Genomic DNA, 19,052 nt, shown 5'->3' with positions numbered 1-19,052 from the left:
CTGTGAATGCATGGTATTGATCTCCTGCTGCTGGTACTGCCAGGTCTAGAGAAAAGAGGATAACCTGCAAGAAAATTTCATATATACATTTTTATAGACTTGAATTTTAGGTTTATTTATTATTTACCTCTACATGTCAGAGTGGGTTTGAGTAGATACAATTAAATCCTGAAAGTCAGCCCTGTTACTTTCTTCCAGTTCTTTGAGAACAGAAACATGAGGCAGGGAGATACGGTAAATGAGACGAGTATATGGAAAAACATGCAAAAATCTTTTCTTTACCTAAAAAAAAAAAAAAGTAATGCTGTTTCCTTCTGGTTCACATTGTCTTAATAAAATCTAGCTTTAAAAGCGTAAAAATGTCAAAGTGCTTATCTTAAAATCTGCAAAATGACATATTTTTAAACATATTTTTAAACTACAGGTTTTTATCTTTTTTTTTTTTCCCAGTTGAAACATTTAGGTTTTCTGACCACTCTTGTGATATTTGCTTGTTGTCTAGCTTTATGTGATGCAGCCTAGATTGCTTGAGCAGTTTTACCTTCTAGAAGCCCCTGTTTTCCACTCACTATGAGTGAACCTAAGTGGAATGCACTCCTCCACACTGTTCTCATACAGTATCTGACAACTTAAAGTTTTCTGAAATGCAGTAATTTTATTTACTATTTTATTTGCTATATATATTCTATATACTTCCTGAACTCCTAGAAAAATAAAATATGCTAAGAGAATATAAAAATATGTTTTAATGGTATCTTGCACTTGAAAAAGTATTCTAGCTTGCACATATTTATATGTTTTAGCTTGCAAGCAATTTTGATGGTTATTTCCACAACATGTTTAGGTTGTATGCAGCACGGTTTTCTTCATGTGGCCCTTAACTTTTCCAGCAAAGCAATACAATTGGAAGTGTAGGGTACAACAGAGAACAGCATTATGAGCTGGCAAGATCTCCTCATTGCTATGCAATGATCTGAAGTCTCATAACTTGGCTCTTTGTTTGTATTTCCTCATTACAAATATGAAGATAGGATCCTGGGAGTTTAGCAGTGTTAGCACATTTGATTTGACTTTTCTATTAATGTTTGTACACTTTCTCTTGCTCTCTCCCTTCTTCTTTTATAAGGAATATTTTGTGCTCTTAAACAAGAGTTCTTACTGATACAAAGCAGCTGATGTCAAGTGTTAAACAAGAGCATGACAAGAGGGTGAGGTAGAACAGGAAAATGTTAGTGAAAATGAATGAGGTACCCAGAGTCACTGAGTGCATTTCCTAACTAGAGAGAGGAGATGAAAGCTCAGCTGCAGGCCTGCAGGAAAGCAATGGTTGTCTCTAGCTGATTTCAGTGAAGACCCAGGTGCTGTGTAAGATGTCAGCTATACAGAAGTTACTAATGCCAATAGGATGGGTGCTTCTGCCTTTGTATAGGTGATCTGGTTTCTTGAAGAGCACCTTAGGGTACAGCAGGTGCTTGGTTGGAGACTGCATCCCTGCTGTGTTGTAGGCACTGGTGGCTGCTTGGTAATCAGTATGTCCTTGAGTACTGATGTTATTCTGCTGATTTGTAGAAAGAGCAAGGACAAAGTGCTTGATGTGCCAGCTATTCATAGTTTAAAGTTGTTGCTGCTTTATGAAAGGCACTGATCAGAATCAGGTACCTTGGCTCCTGAGAGAGGGACAGAGCTGTTTTGCTAGCCCTCACACAAAATAACATCCAGATTTGCTGGCATGGTGGAGTAGTTAGCCCAGAGGAGGGCCATGAAGATGATCGAGGGCTGAAGCAGCCCTCCTACAAAGACAGACTGAGAGGGCTGGGGTTGTTCAGCCTGGAGGAGGTATCTCTGAGATCCTGTAGTGGACTTCCAGTACCTGAAGGGGGCTACAGAAAAGCTGGGGAGGGACTTTTTGCAAGGGCATGTAGTGATAGGACAAGGGGTAATGGCTTTAAACTGGAAGATGGGTAGATTTAGATTAGATACTAGGAAGAAATTCTTCACTATGAGGGTGGTGAGACACTGCTCAGGTTGTCTAGAAGCTCGTGACTCTCCCCTTCCTGGAAGTGTTTACGGCCAGGCTGGAAGGGGCTTTGAGCAGCCTGGTCTAGTGAGAGGTGTTCCAGCCCACGGCATGGGGGTTGCAGCCAGAACATCTTTAAGGTCCCCTTCGACTCAAACCATTCTATGATTCTACAAAACTTTTGAGAAAACCAGCAGTTGGCAGGGATGGTATAAATAACTTTCCTTTGTTTTGCTCAAGACTTCCAAGAGACAGCTGTCAGTTGATATAACTAATATTTGCTTATGTTTTTTTAAAAACAGGAAATATGTATCTATAGTTTTTAATGTTCCAGTCACAAGTAGACCAAGCCATGTGAATACATTACATAATCCCACTCTGTTCCATAATTGCTATTTACTTAAGGATGCAAATTACAAGGAAGCATAATGAGAACCATATCTCTCCAATTTGTTTTGCTTTAAACAAGTAAACCAAAAAAAAAAAGAGTCAAACCAATGGTCTTGTTTTTCTCTATGATTCAATATAGTTCAAGGTTGTATACATTTGAGTTTATTGAAAACACAATTAACTGCCATAAGCTCTAAGTCAGATGATAAAAAAAGAGAAAAGTCTACACATTCCATAGTCCTGAATAGGAAAGAAGGTTTTTCTACACCAAGTAGTGGAAAAGTCAGTGTATCAGCTTCAGCAGTCTGGGATGCCTTTTCCTCTATTTACCTTGCTAAAGGCCTTAGGAGTTCCTCCCTCTGGTATCTGGCAAAGTAATTGAGAGTTTTACCATGGCATGGACTTCTTCCAGTCTAGTGTCTGCTGTGAAGGGGTGGAATTAATGGGAGAACAATGTAATCAAATTGAACATTCAGGTGAAATTGCCTGTTCTTCGTGTCTCTTGAGTGCATTCAGGCCCTATGTACACGGTCCTAGTGAGAATGCAAGGTGGGGAGAGAGAAATGAGAAGATTGCCATGGAATTAGTTGATGTAATTGCCGAATGGCCCAAAGAAAATGGGAGACAACCCCTTTCTTGAAGCAGAATTTCTCACAGATGTTCATGATCAGATGCATTTGCATTTTGTTGTAAACATGTTTTGCTTTCTTTTTGCAGAGCAAAGGTTCTTCAATTCTATTGTAAGATACTAAGTAAACACTCTAGAGGCTATATTATGTCTGGATACTGTTGTAGAAATTACATTATTGTTCTACTGAAGTGGAGCTAAACACAGATAAAAGTAGCCTTGAAATGAATTGAATATGGTTTTCTGTTTCTGGTATGAAAAATGGAAAGAATAACAAGTTATTGAAAAAATAGTCTCCTGTCAGCTGTACCATGCTGTTAGAATATATAGTATGATGATGGGTATAAAGGCAGTATTTTGTCTGCTAAAGAAGACCTTAATATACAACAACCTATTAGGAAAAAAAAAAAAAAAAGAAGACAGTATAGTGAGTATGTGGTATGTGTAGGTTATGTAGACAAAGTAATCAATGTTATTTCAACTGCAAAAATAATTTTTATTTGGACAAAAAAAAATTGACCCAATTCTGTGTTTTGTAGGTCACTTCTCAAGAATCTGGAGCCAAACCACTGACCTTCACATTTGTACCATCCATTGGAAGACTTCCAACTCATGTTGAGGTTGTAGATATCTCAAAGTTCCTTGTGACAATTCCAGAGGAGCCAAAGAATCTGAGCAATCAAGAAATTAACAATAAGGTAGAATTTTGTTTGCATTCATTTTTGCAGTCTTTCAAAAGATACAGAAAATTTTATTCTGAGCATCACTGAACTGAAGCTCTTTCCCTTGGACTGTTTGTTGCCTTGTGCTTTGTTTTAATTGCTACCAAGGCTACTGGGGATTCAGAACAGTTGTGCAAGAGAAGGCTGATATCTGCTCAACAGTCTGGTTTGCCTTTGGCAGAGTTTATATTGGAAGGAACCATATCTCAGCACTGCTGTCTGTCAGTCATGCGAGGGCTTTACTGGCAGACGAGTGGAGATTCCTCCCTGATCTGCATGGGAGCAAGGCTGGTGTGTGAGCAGTCTTACCACCTGGGAATTGACCAAGAAGTGGTCACTAGATCTGAATTCCAGCAAATACCAGTGCTGCAGCTTCCAGAAAAGGTGCCAATACCCTTCATAGCTACGTAGTAACATACCAAAACGAAAGCTTGCTTTTTTGTTTTTGTCCCTGTGATTTCCTGTGAGGGTGAAGCCAGCAGTAGAATGTTCCTAGTTCTGCCTTTAGCCAGCCCATATTGTCTGCTATTCCTTTCCTGCCTCACAACACTTAACAGCCCTTAGTACTTCATTCCATGCCACTTGAGAGGAAGCTGGAGCCCTCAGATTAATAATAATGCTTATGGCAATTCTGCTCTTGAGTAACAGCTCCTTCCATTGGGCATTGCTGGGTCTGCAGTTTTTGGTGCTATTAATGTTTTCCCAGAAGTTCAAAGCCCTTCAAACTGAACATGCTTCAGCATTTTCACTGGCCTATATGTCTAAAAAAGGGAGGGTTGGTCTGGGCAGAGAATGGACCTGTTTGAAGAGACATGCACTGGAATATTATCCTCAGCATACTGAACTCACGAGTTACATTTCCAGCCACTCAATAGTGCCCTGGGTAAGGCAGAATCAGATATTGCTGCCCTCTGCCTCCCTGTGTTTCTCTGTAGCAAGAGAGAACTTTCCTGCCAGGCAATGCAGTACTGAGGCCTTCATAGTACTGATTACTCCCTTTCCTAAAATGTGTAGCATGTGTACATAAAAAAACAAACCAAACCAAAACCATCCCAGATAATGAAAATAACACCTCCAAATCCAAACTGATAGTCTCCTCCGTTATGGTCCAATTGTTTTTTTAAAGAAGTGAGCTCCTGGGACTTGTGGAGCTGGCACTGGAAATTACTATAGTCCCCAAGTAGCATGCAAATATGAGCCCCATCTACAGGCTTTCTCGTGCAGTACACAGTATTTCTGTATTACCTAATTCCTCCAAAAGAATCGTGATTTACCATAGCAGCTTCAATACTGAATGACTTGGTGATGAGCATGTCATATGCTCAGCTTGAAATTCTGCTTTCATCGAAAGCGTGCTTGAGAAGTTACATGTGGGAAGAGGAAATTGCAGGAAATCTGAACAATTATGGTCTGTGCTAAGAAGCTTGAGCACACAGTAAAGCTCTCTGACCTCAAATTCTTTGTCTGCTTTCTTCAGAGAATGCCCTGGCTTAAAGGCCTTTGTTTCTTCATTAATATGTATAGGTTTTGTCCCACATTTGTCTGTCAGACTCCTCTGAGGAGCATTGTCCTCTCCCGTGGATCCCGCAGTTGGGATGCCTTCCCATCGTGTCTGGCGTGGTCTTGTCTGAAGGCTCATTCAGCTTGACTGCACCCTCCTTTTCCATTCGTGCACCAGCCCTGGGCTCGGGCCATCGTTGTGATCAGGGTGCCCTGTCACTCTGCAAGTCACCAGGAAGGCAGCCCCCCCAGCACCGACCGGTGGGCTGGGAGCGGGGGGCTCCCCGGAGAGCTGGTTTCTACTGGGTGCTCCTGCCCAAACTTTTCATTTGCTTTCTGCACTTCTGGTAGTTCAATGCCAGCCACCACTGCAAGCTGAAATTACTTCACATTCTGGGGAGCATAAAGAAGATGCAGCTAATTGGGATCTTTTTCCTTGTATGTTTTTCAGTCTAACACAATCTCTGATGAGCTGGCCTTAAAGAGCGGGGCCAGACAAGACTGCGTGTCCATCGTTGGCACAGACAGCACTCGAACGCCTTCCCAGTCCCCGGGGTGTAAGTCAAGCAAAGGAGAAATGCAGGAAAATGATCTTTTTAAGGCTGAGTTTATCCTGATTACGGACTCAGGTGATGAAGATGAAGTAGCTGCTGCCTCGAACAACATCCAGCGGCCTTCCAATGGCTACAGCCCCATCAGCGCTCAGCTGCTGGACACGTCCCACATTTCCCCTGGCACTGGGGCAGGGAAACCTCCTGGTGATGGGCACATTCCAGGTGCTGCGCTTTCCCACAGCACTGCTGATCCACAAAAACATCAGGTAACCTGCTCTTTAAACTCTAGAGCTAACCTTTGCTTTCTAGAAGCTTTCAGAACATGGACACTGAGTCAATTTGTAAAGCAGCTGGGCCAATTTATGCTTTAGTTAGCATTTTTAATGGCCATTAATGTTTGGACTCTAAGAAGTTGTCCCAACCCCTCTGACTTACTGTCTCTCCCTATGGCTCTGGTGCATAAATGGAGCAGGTGACACAGATCTATTATTTTTTCCTTTAAGAGCAGGACAGCATGACAGCAAGTTAATAAGAAGATTCCTAGCTAGTCTAAATTGGCTAAGGTCATTGAAATCAATGGAGCCTGTAGATCATTTGAATTATTAGCATCAAGCTTCCTAGACCTATTTTTTTCTCAGGAACTGGTGTAGCCTCCTATGCCAGAGAACGAAGATATAAACCCCCTATTATTATGACAGTTAGCACTGCCATGGCACAGGTGTAAAGAAATAATGAAGCTGAAAGGTCAATTTTAGTTTGATCTCCATAGGGAATGCTTATTGATTAAGTGAAATTTTAAGTTGACAAGGGGAGGATTAAAAAAAGGGACTTTGAAAGGTTTCTTTTTCAAAATGCATTGATCCAGTTTAATGCGTGAAAAGTTAATATCTCCTGTCTTAGAAAGAGCACTGATGTGTATGCAGTGGAACTCTGCCTTTAATGAAATAGCAACATCGTTCTTACATGGAATAAATTCAGACATTTCTTTTGACCTCAGGAACATTTCCATTGGTTGAAAATGCCATTCTTCATTGATAATTTAAAAAAAAGGTAGAGCATGTCTCTAAAAATGAATAGGACTTCCAATCTTGTGTTGTAATACCTGTGGTACTCACTTTTTCATCAAATTAGGTGTCAATTTTTGATTGAGGGAATTGTGAATAAGAAATTGAATCTGGTTTGGGATTTACAGCATTGTAAAATATTAATTTCTTCCAAGAAACTCCCAGTGAATTCAGTGAGAAATCTACCCGAGGAAGATGTAAATGCATAGATTATGTAGGGGAAGCAGCTTGTAAAAGAATAATTGCCTAGAGAATTTATTTCAGTATGCAGATACTTCCAGGCTTACTTGGGTGGTTTCTTGAAAAGCTATTAAAAAAACACAGTGGGTTTTTGGTAAGACAATTCTGTAGCTTTCCTAAACTTTTGATGACTTGAAAAGTAAACGGAGATTTGGCTGGTAAAGTAACAGAAAATACAGATTGCACAGAACTAGGAGTAAAAGCCTGAATTCCTTACCTGTTCACCTGAATGTGAAGAGAGAATGTATGCAGTATGGGTAATGCATATTTCATAATTGCTCTTAAGTCACAGTTTTTCAAGACTAAGTAATTGCCCCAGTCTTAATTTTATAAGTATTTCTAGCTCTCTCTAGATCTTCATAAATAGATGTTTTTTCACTAAGTGGCTTTTCACTGATGTTCTGATTCTTTTCAGTGTTTGCTTGAGCATTCTTCCTTCTGGCTTTCTATCTAGTGAAGAATCACCAGTTCAGAAAGGAAGAAAAATTATGAAATTATTAAATAGGTGCATTATTTATCTGCTAGTAGATTTCCTGCGTACAAGGGATTCCATATAGGGCCTGCCTTGTCAGTTCTAGGATTATAACAGCAGTATCATGTCTCACTTAAGGCTCATTACATAGAACATTATTTTCATGTGAAAGCATAATTAGACTATGGGTTTCCTGTCACAAAAGAGAAGAACAAGAATAAGAATAAGCACTGGGGACTTTTGTGTTGTACAGAGGATTACTATAACTGAACCAGAAGGGTCGTACAGTTTCATTCATTTTCATTCATTCTGACTTTGCTTAAATGGAAGGAAAAAAATATAATTGAAGCTTCACTTGTTCTTTGAAGCATAAAGGTTCTAAATGATGTTGGAAAATGCTATGCCATACCCAAAGTCTGAAAAAAATAACTAGTTTTTCTTAAAAATAGTCAGTTATTCTAGTCACATTTGGAAACTTTTGGTGCTATTTTACTATTTATATATGGTGCTTTTTGGGTTTTTTTTTATTTTACTATTTATTTTCAATGTTAAAGAGAGTCTAGTTATGTGAGAGAGAGGCCAAGTGACTACTGCCCTCAGAAGTGCACCTTTTGGGGTGAGGGGGTGCATGTGTCTGCTCCCTTCTCTAAAGGGAATGAATGTCAGGACATTAACTCTACTTGGAGAAACTTCTTGTCTCACTGTGGGGGATCAATAGTCAGAAAGCTTTTTAGCTAGTCAAAGTCACTTGGCATTTCTCTGTCCAATGAAAGCCATCTGGTTTGCCTTTTCCAGACAAATCACTCAGGAGTCCTGAGGTGTTTCAAACCAGTAAAGAAACTAAACAGAAAAAAAAGGCAAACCAAATCCCACTGATCAATAGATCGTGTTATATGTCATCTACTGGTGAGATTGCACCTTTAAAACCAGGCTCAGTTTGGTGGCTCCTCACCCCCAGATTCAAGAGACATGTGAAGAAGAGACTGGGGGTCCAGCACAAGGCTATAGAAGTGTCTGGGACACATGTGCTCGCTGCCTTGCTGGGAGAGTTGGCCTCTCCCCAAGAGGCACTCAGTGAGGTGTCTATGAACAGCTCACAGCTACATGAGGGGAAGTTACAGGGATGGCAGAGCCAAATCTTCTCTGCTGTAGCAGGTGAGACAGCAGTGGTCATAAATCAGAGCATGAGAGTTTCTAGCTGGATGTCTAGAGGAGCTTCCTCACTGGGAGGTGCTGCAGTGCTGACACAGCTTTCCTTACACCCCCATTAGGGGCTTGAGAGACCCTGGGGAGACACAGCCACAGCTGTCCTAACCTACTGCTGTTGGTGACAGCCCTACTTTGAGTAGGAGGTTGGACTAGATGATCTCAAGAAGTCACTTCTGATCAAGTTTGAGATGCTTCTCTAATCCTGCAAATAAGAGAGTGATAAAATATAGATGTAGTTAACACGAAAAATCTTTAGAGAAGACTTGAATAATGGCTCAATTAGCTCCATATATAAATGTTCAGTGGTGTTTGAACTGGAAGAAGACTATAGCAAAAAGTCTTTATCAAAAATGCAGGAGTATATTTATCATCTGCCACCATGAACATTTTCCTAGCTGCGTATAAATCTTTCTTACAAAGTTTTAATGAATTACAAGTCATAGCACTTCCTGCTTTTTCAGTATGGAGTTTCATATTAGTTCCTAATTTTCTTTTAATCTGTTGTCTTTGCAAGGGAAAATTATCTATTTTTATCTAATTTATTCTATTTTGAAATAGAAAGATTAAATTCCCTACTTTTATTTTTGTTGTTGATCAGCTTCCAGAACTGATTAATAAATTCATCGGGCTGCTCCAAATGACCAGATATATTACCATGCTACTTTTTAACTTTTAAAATTATTTTCTGTTTCATGACATATTAAATATTTTTCATAATGCTTAAATATTGCTATTCTCAATTTCCAATATTTTTTTCTTGCTCTTAACTAGCATCTTTTTCAAAATGAAATTATGACGGGAGTCAGAATTTCTTAATCCAATGGAATATATAGTGCAATGGCATAATGGACATTAATTTTTTATTTTCTAACATTTGCACTGTATGTCTCCATTGGCTTTCCATTTCAAAACAGGACACCTTGACATAAGGGGAAGTTAGTGTGGTTGTAAAGGTATCCTGATGGTTGGTGTTTGTTTGTACAAATCAAGGCACTGCCTTTTCTTTTCTCAAGGTTTCTTACAAAGAAAGTGTTTTCAGTTTACAAGGCTTGCAATTTGTTTGCTATCATTTAATTTATTTAAAGTTCTTACAGCATGTGTTTTCACTTGAAAATTCACTTTTGTACTTATTTTTGTTTTGTGGTGTATCAGTACTCAAGGATATAGTAATAGTAATTCCTTTTGGGGGGAAAATAATTGTAGTAAAAACCAGAATTGATAAGCTGAACCCAAGGCATGTGTAAGCTGTTTATACAGAAACTGGATGTTAAAACTGTCTTGTAAAGAATTGCATAATCTTTTCAGAGCATCAGAAAACAGATAAACAGGTATTCTTTATTTATATAAAGTTTGTAGGGATTTGAGTCAATTTCCCTGCTTTAAAATTGCTCAGTCAAAAGTTAGGTGACAATTTGTAGTCCTTTGGTTTTACAGTTGACTCAGCTCACTATTTCATACTGGTATGTTTTATTCATATTGTGTACACCCCTGTTTTTAATTTCAGCATTATAATAACTTGGAAGATTTGGGGAGAATTTCTTTCTTTAGAAGCATAAAACTGTATAAAAGGTTGATAATATTCTTGTATGCTCTAATTAGTTTTGACAAATCCTAATTAGAATAGACCTAAGAAAAAAGGCATTCATGAAAGAGCTCATTACATTTTTATTAGTGTATTGTATGACTGTGGAGAGGGGGATAAGGGCTCTTATATGCCTGCAAACTGTCAAACGTGCTGCTCTGTGAATGACAAGAAAAGTGAAAAACAAACTGGATGTCTGATTTAAATAGCTCTGAGCCAATTTCTTGTTCTGATATCACAGTGCTGCAGAAGGTGCGTATGGTAAGACAAAAGTAGTACTAGACTTAAATCTCATTTACAGAAAGGCTACTTTCCACTGAGTTGGTAAAGTGACATGGTACACTGTTATGATTTTCTCACTTTCTATGGTGTTTGCACAATGTGAATGACATCACAAGATTCTGACTACTGAAGGAAATTCTGGACAACTGTCTTCAGTTTTACCTGAAATGAGAAATACAGTAGCCTTGAACCTTGTTCATGTCAACAAAAGTGAAGCCTCATAAAAATAAAGTAACATATAACTTGTTTGTTCTCAGTCACCTGCTCTGAGAGCCATATCTGTCAGTTGTATCCCCAAGTTTCAGACAGCCCTGTGCTTTTAACCCACAGAGCAGTACTAATGGCAATACTAGATGCATGACCACAAGACTGAAATGTGGGGTGCTTCACAGTTCCACAGGGTCCACCTGTATTAACATTTCTGTTTTTCTTTTTTCTCCAGTTAATTTCTACTCTTTCCACCTCTGATGATCTTTCCTCTAAACCACCTGCTGTCCACTTTATTTCTCCAATTAATCAGAGAGTAGTGTGTCGTGCCATGGTTAACCTGAATCAAGCCTCTTCGTTGGAAGATTCCCGTAACAACTGGCAGTCAGCAACTGGGTCTTCTAAGCACTATTCATCTCTCTACTTTCAGTCTGCTCACCATAGTTCACCACCCTCCATGCCTAAAATATCCTCTTCTGCATCAAATAGTTGTCACGCCACTTCTCGATCATGTGATAACCGACAAACAAGCCTGGTTACCCCTGGCTGTGTTTGCAAAACGGGAGACTTTACCACATCAAGTGTTCCAGCAAAGAGCCACAGCCATTCCCCCAGTCCTTCTCATTCAGCTGAAGTCCAAGGATCATCAGCTCAGCCTTTATCTCCCAGTTCTTCCAAAAGGTTGAATGCTTTCTGTCCCGTCCCTGTACATATAATTACACATTCATTATCTCCTAGTCCTAAACCTTTGTCTCCACCCTCTCTTTATGGTTCCTCTTCAACCATATGTAGTCTAAATGAGCCTTGCTCAGAAATGTCATCTAGAGGAAATTTAGCAAAGTCAGGAGTCAAATCCCCTCTGCCAACCAGACTGACCCTCTTAACAGCTATTTTGAGATCAGGCTCTTCTAAGCAGAGACCACTTTCCCCTGCTTCTTGTCCCACCTTTTCTCGTAGCTTCCTTGGCTCCTCAACATTTTCAATAGATCAAAAATCCAAAACAACTCCCCCAACCCCAAAGAAATCTGTTTCAAGCCCTCCCAGAAGGACAGGTTCTCCCAGCCGAGAGGAATACTGGCTTTCAGGATGGGCTCAACATCTGCCTTTACCCCCCAAGCCCCATCCCACCCCTAGGGCGAGGTCCCTTTCTCCTAAGAATCACCTTCCCGTTGGAATGTTTTCTTCAGACTCCCAAAGCCCTCTGTCATCCCCTGTCTCCTCTCACAGAAACTCTGTTGCTTCTCCAGGTTTGCAGTCTACACTGCCTCCTCCTTGTGCCTCAGCACCCTCTTCCCTTGCCCACCCCACCTCTCCTTCTCCAGAAGGGCTGCAGTTTGCTGCCTCCAAGTCCTGGGCACCTCAGAAGTCTCAGAGGGTGCACACGTACTCACCCATCTTTACCTGCCGCTCATATCCCTTGCTTTCTTCTGATAGTGTTAGTGGCATAATAATACCCTCCAACCTAGAAAAATATGCACCTCCTTCCCCAGGTCTTTTGCATTCAGCTTCTAGATCTAAATCGTATTCATCCCAAATGTCTGTTGAAGAGATGAGTGCCTCCTCTCCTATCCCTTCAAGCCTCTCAAAGCAGTGGTGTCTCTCAAGGCCTCATTCTACTCCGCCAGTTCCACAAACTGGTAATATTAATTCCCATCCACTGCAATTTAATTCTTCCTTGGTGCACACAAATTACACATCTAATTCCTCCTCTCCAAGACCTGAGCAATCTGGCACCTCACCACCGTTACAGTGCAGGTCTCCTGTCTCAGACAAGTCACCAGGCACACTGCCATCAAGACCCAGAGAGCTGACTTCACCACAATCTTTTTTCCTGCCTCCCGACCATGAAAACATCAAACCCAAGGTACTCTTGGTGCATGCTTATTTTCTAATAGTTCTTTCGTCCCTGTAGGAAAAATCACCTCTGTGTTGTGTAATGCTAGCAAAATGAGTGCACTGTGGATAAACTGTTTAAAAAAGAACTGGTTTTGGACAGATAGCAAAGACATTTAAAATTGCTAGTAATGTGTTTTGTATTTTGGGGAAGATGCTGTAGAAATCCTTTAGCATAAAAACAAAACACTTCATTCACAAATGGACAGGAGATAATACAGAAGATGGGGTTGTGCCCAGAGGCTCTGATATATACCCGGTGCACTTATTTTTTTAAGTGCACTTAAAACACTGATGTGTCAAAAGTAAACCATAAAACATGTTCTGTACACCCCATGCTAATGTAAATCCACATATGTGAGGAAAGTAATAGAAAATACTGTAAGTAAAGGAAGCATGGTGATCTTAGGTGTAGGGACCAGACCAGAGGCACAGCTGAGGTCAGCCTAGAAAAACAAGGCCAAGAGCTAGAGAGGAAAGACAAAGACAGCCTTCCTGCTTCTTCCCTGCCTAGACTGAGGGCAAGGGAAAAAAATATAAGCCAAGCTTCCTACAACATGGGCTACTGCAAATATGAAAGTCTGACACCCGGCAGATCAGCCACGGTTCTGCTGTTTGTCATCTATCTGGTGGTGGGAGGGTCCCAGCGGAGTGAGAATAAGCAATGATGGCAGGTGCTGCAGGAGGGCTTGGAAACCAGTCACACTATAAACTTGAGATAAAACTCAAGATTGGGAAGGGGAAGGAAAGAAAATCTGATAAAAAACCATGAGCAGGGAGGTGAAAACAAAAAGGAGTTGCTATGTAAAAAGGAAGAGCTGGTGGCAGAAGGCCTCTTTTATCTTATCTCTGCAACTCGTGCTTTCCTAGTGCCTCCTCTTGATGTCTGAGCTGTGCCTATAGCAGAAAGGCTATCACACTGAATTGATTTATTTGTTCACAGCACAGAATTACAGTCTGGTCTGCCAGATCAAGTTTTGTCAGATATGTTCCTAACAGCGTGGCCATGGCAGGGGTGACTTGAACTGCTTGGAAAATGTTAATTGATAATGAGAGGTTAAAATCAGCACAAAGTAACAATTGTCACGAATGGCTCTATTAAAAACTAAACAACCCAAGAGAAACCATTGTGCCAAGCACAGCTGTACAGTGTCACTATACCCTGTCAGGATTGCTTAATGAAACAGTGAAATAAAATTGCAGAAATTCCAAGGAAAAAAAACAGGGACACCAAACTAGAAGGCATGATTGAGATTTAGCTTGCAGATTGCAAAACAGCTGCCGTTTCTGCTGCTCAGTGCAATGAGCACAGTGAGAGTCTCTGGCTCTAAGAAAATTCTCTGCTTGTGACATGGAGCTATTGCCTGGGTTTGTATTTGCAGAGGTTTTTACACCCTTTCTCTCCTCCCTGCTGTCCATTATTCTGCTAATTCTGCTTTATCATGTGATATGGTGGCACATTAGAGACTGCCCCACCACACCACAGAGACTGGGAGAGAGTCCATTAGTTTGACAGATTTGGACCATTTGTCTGGTGCAGTTGGTAATCAGAGAGAGAATGCTGGCTCCACTGGGGATGTGGAAGATCGAAAACCTCTGAATGAAATGCAGCTGAGTGTTCAAGGCAGGAAAGTTCTGTTGTGGTTTTAAAATATGAGACTGAGACTTCATTTACTAACAGTGTGCATTCACCACTCCCTTTTCCTCCTGCTTTCATTTATTTCCATATTTCCATTTTATAGCATAGCTCAATGAACTTTGCTGATGTGTTAATAGTACCACACCCTCTGATAACACTTCAGCCTCAAATCTCACTATATTTCCAGAGGAAAAAAAGGGAAAGATTGAGAAGAGGCAACATTAACATCCTAAGCAGCATTTCAGTCCCTTTAGATCCAATCAGTTCACCTTTAGACCCAGACAAAAAACAGGTTGCTCCATTGTATGACTGTTGAGGCATGACAAAGTGGTTGAAGCAGTGTTAAGAGACGTATTAATCCAACACCTCTTAAACCAGAATTCTGACATTCGATGTACTTTTCAGTATTCACATCAAACTGCTTAATTAGAATGATATCAAAGCAATTATGCAGAAGGGATTCTTTAATGGAGAGCTTTTACCTGTCTAAATGTATGCATGCATCCATTAATGCAAATCAAAGAGTAACCTATGAACTTACGTAATTGTTTTCCATTGTATATATATATAAACAAGTTTTAAGTATTTATGTTTTCAAGTGATTTAAAAATATGACTGCTGTGCAAAGTGAATATGAACAAAACCCCACAGATCAGTGTGAAGTGTGAACTGTAGGCAACCACAGGAAATAAACCCCCTCTCTCCGGAGCCTGAAGACACTTTAATGGGCTTAATGAGCAATGAACATGGCAAAATGAACAGTAGGATGGAGTAGAGACAGATAAAATTTATTTTTCTGCAGAAACAAATTAGAATAAAAACTTTTGGCTGTTGCTTGAAAACTCTCCATTTGTTTCATTGCTACATATGCCTTGATTTTTCCTATTTGAATGTAGCACAGGTTTGCATGTAGATCTGCCCAACACAGCTGGGAATCATAACAGCAACACCTGAGTTCAGCACAGCTGCAAAACCTGCCAAAAAGCAGGGAAGATTATGCATGAGGAGTTATAGGCCTGTATAGGTATGTGTCTAGGACACAAAACTCTGTGGGTGCCCTAGGTGATCATTTCAGCCAGAAAAGTAGGATATTTTCCCCAAAGCTCCCCAGGCTGATGTTTGCCACTGCCTTGATACTGGACTTGGTTTGCTTCTGACTGGACCCTGGTGCAGGACAGCAGACCTGACTGTCCATGGCTGTTTAAAAATACTTGCCAAATTCTTGTGAATCAGATTATTAAATGAATTTAGGTATTGAAGAATAATTTTAAATAATGTGAACTACTGTGCCAAGAAACATGTTCTTGCAGATGAGGCTAAAGACTTTCCACTCATGTCAGACACTGTGATAGCAGCACATTGCTCACAGGTTCTATAGTATCTGGAAATGACAAAACACATTAAAGCAGTATAGAAAGCTTTACATTTTACCAGTCTGATATGTCTTTGTTTAGTGCATGTAACAGTACAGCCACTTCAAAGTGGTCACAGTATTCTCATCATCATTGATGTCTATCTCTTCATATGTAAAATCAATGGGCTAGTGAAGACATTGCATTTCACTTACATGTTTAATTATGTAATTTTCTTGATTGAATATCTATTATAAGCAAACATTATAAGCCAAAAAAAGCATAAATTTTGTGGATATGTCAATTTTAGTATTTGGCACTTAGGTTTTCCATCTTACTTCAGTGTGCAGTATTATATGTCTTTTCTGCATATAGATTTTTTATACAGATAAATTTATATTTGAACCTACACAAGTTTATAGCAGAGTGGTGCTGTCTCAGTGTGCAAAGAGCAGCATTCAACACACATGACTTTTGATTTTTGAATGTTAGATGTCCAAGCCAATTTAATTCCATTAAAGCTAATAAGAAGAATATGGTGTATTTACAGGATGATGTTGTTTTAGCTTTCCAGGTGGCTATTTTAGGATGAGATAAATTATCCTGTAGAAATGCCTATTACTATAAACAGCATTAGTTTTGACTGAAGCAGCTAGATGGGAGGCATCAAAGTTAGAATCATTAAAGTTCATATAAATTACTACCCTTTGCCCCCCCTGCCCATCCCCCTCAAAAAAGTGCAGTTCCAGCATATGCATTAATCTGTTTTGTCAGGTTGTTCATTCAGTATGACTATTATGGTAATTGACTTCTTGACTATCTGTCAGTCTCCAATCTCTGACTAAGAAATCTGAGTAAAGTAGAAAGCAAAGATAATATTATATATAGAAAGGATTAAAACATAGTGTACTACAGTACTGTGAGAGAGGTGTGAAGATGTCATGTTTCTTGTCTTATTAAAATTTTGGCTCCTCTGCAGCTCCTCTGCTCTCATCGAGAATTTTATTAGATATAAAGAAAGAAAAAAGTGACAAAAGAATGACCCAAAGTACAGCATGCTGATCAGCCTTTCATCTCATGATCACCAGTATTCACTGTTGTAGACAGCAGTGCACTAAAAACCATGAATTTGATTAACAAGTAACTTTATTTCTGGATGACTATCACAGAAATAATCAATCAATAACAAAAGAATTATTCTGTGAATTCACGATTTTTTTATCAGAATGTTGCTGAAAAGGTATCAGTACAACAACTTGCTATTTAACTGCTAAAAAAATAATTTCCAGCAGTCGTGTGATTAAGAATCCTATGTCTTGAACTGATCTAAGTATAGAAGAACCTCATAAATAATTTTAAAATTACTGAATTCAACATTCATAATTGGAAAAAAGAAATAAATGTATGGTTTCTAAAGAGTTCAAAATAACTGGGTAAGCTAACATAGTCTAAAATATAAATTCTTTAAAAAGAAGGCTTATCGTAGAATTTTTGTTCCGTAAACCATGCATTCTCTTTGGTTTAGATTGTCAGTTTTGCACACTTGGTTAGAGTGTGAAAATTCCTGTACTTGTTTTGAAATATTTGTTTTGGTGGTGGAGTTACTTATTCAGAAGATGAAAAGCTGTGGCATGGCTGAGATGATCTATCCACTCAGGGAAGTGGTTCAACCAACATTCAAGGATCCTAATCCATTTTATTAAAGGCAGTCGCAGAAATCCCTCTAACTTAGTGGTCCAGGATTATACCACAGAGCAGCAGCTGTTGAGGTGCAGGTGTTGGCAGAAGTAGCTGTGCATTATCATAATAAACCATAAGCAAACTTGGTAAAAGGTCACAGCTTCTCCTGACATTCACTTAAGGAAAGTTGTCAGCAGAAGGTGCCCAAAATCACTTTGGAAGTTACAAACTGATACCAGGAATTCACTTTATTCCTAAAAGCAAAAGATGTACATTACAGTCCTGTAAAATCTTAACAGAAACACCAGCTTTTCTTTGAGAAATAGCTTCCCTAAGTAATACATAAGCACTGTATTGTTGCAATGTTTCTGCAAGACAAGTGGAATTGCCTTTCATTCTGTCATACATTTCCCTTCTCTTCCCTCTCCCTCCCCCTCTCTCTGCCTCTTCTACCCTGTTTTACTTCTTTTCCTGCTTTCTGGTTTACCCTTTTAGCAGTCCAAGATCAAGACAAACTACAAGGCATTTGCAGCAATCCCTACAAACACATTACTTATGGAACAGAAGGTTAGTGTTTGCTCAAAGACATGGGAATTGCTTTGCATATTTGAGATCATTCAACTTCGTGTTCATATTCTGACATTTCTATGGGGAATATTGCAGAATGTAAACTCTAGGAATTAACTGCTCAGGTTTATAATTCCAATCATTTTCAGGGTTAACCACTTTCCACTGAAGATATCTGTGTTCAGATACTTTTGGTTATCCACTGCTTTACTGAAAATGCTAGATTTTGGTCTATCCTTCAGTAGCCAAAGCACAGTCATGTCAAAATAATAAGAAATCAATTTTCTGTTATAGAATTTGCTTTCAGAAGAGGCTCCTGACTAATTTATTTTGTAAACTGTATGTTTCAGCGTGGTATGACTACATGCTTTCTCTCATCTTAGGAATTATCTGCTATTGATCCATACCAGCAGCCAGTCCTGTTGTGATAGCTGACATGCAGTTGGAGTATGGCTCTTAAAAACATTGGAAAGGGAACTGGGGTGAAACTCATGCCACATTGTAGCTCAATTACAGTAATGTTGCTCTGATTTTATGTAATGCATTTTATGCACTGCATACAAAAGAGAGATGTTCCAGACAAAAAGATTGTAACTCTATGAATGATATGTTATTAAGATAATGGTTATGTGAAAAAGAAGATTTTGAGTGGCTTTTTTTTTTTAAGCAAGGAAGTAAGACACTATCTGCATGGCAGAGGTATTACTGTGCTGAATAAATGATTAGGAATACATCATCTGCTTAAAGTGCTAAAAAAAAGTGTTTTGCTATGCACATTCTCAGAAGTCAACTATTTCCAGTGTTTGAATAATTATACTACTTTAGTTAGGTTGTAATGAAAAATAGGATTAGACAGAACTGTGATGTGGGTGATCCTAGTGACAATTCACATGCAGTATTACTTAGAACCCATGATACAAAATTGTCATTGATATTTCATGTAAGATACGATGCCTTATCTGCTTCTAAATTGTTTCCTTGTGTCTAGTTTTCTTTTTCAAGTCAATTTTTTATTTAAAATGTGTGAAGACACTTTCATTTCAGATAGCATTTT

General features: G+C 39.3%; 1 protein-coding gene across 10 annotated transcripts in view; it reads left to right on the top strand.

The window, feature by feature from the left end:
• MLIP (muscular LMNA interacting protein) overlaps nucleotides 1-19,052 on the top strand; it is a 104,718-nt gene that overhangs the window by 39,689 nt on the left and 45,977 nt on the right. For 8 of the 10 annotated variants that reach the window (XM_071741711.1, XM_071741717.1, XM_071741716.1 and 5 more), the window contains exons 2-5: nucleotides 3,575-3,733; nucleotides 5,709-6,077; nucleotides 11,103-12,731; nucleotides 17,927-17,998. In XM_071741711.1, the coding sequence (XP_071597812.1) occupies nucleotides 3,575-3,733; nucleotides 5,709-6,077; nucleotides 11,103-12,731; nucleotides 17,927-17,998 (2,229 nt within the window). The remainder of the gene's footprint in view (nucleotides 1-3,574; nucleotides 3,734-5,708; nucleotides 6,078-11,102; nucleotides 12,732-17,926; nucleotides 17,999-19,052) is intronic. The other 2 variants (XM_071741718.1, XM_071741714.1) reach the window with 2 other exon arrangements.

The sequence above is a fragment of the Heliangelus exortis genome, chromosome 3, assembly GCF_036169615.1.
Source record: "Heliangelus exortis chromosome 3, bHelExo1.hap1, whole genome shotgun sequence".
Taxonomy (NCBI): Eukaryota; Metazoa; Chordata; class Aves; order Apodiformes; family Trochilidae; genus Heliangelus; species Heliangelus exortis.
Note: the sequence above shows the minus strand (reverse complement) of the source record. Positions and strands in the feature narration are given on the sequence as shown.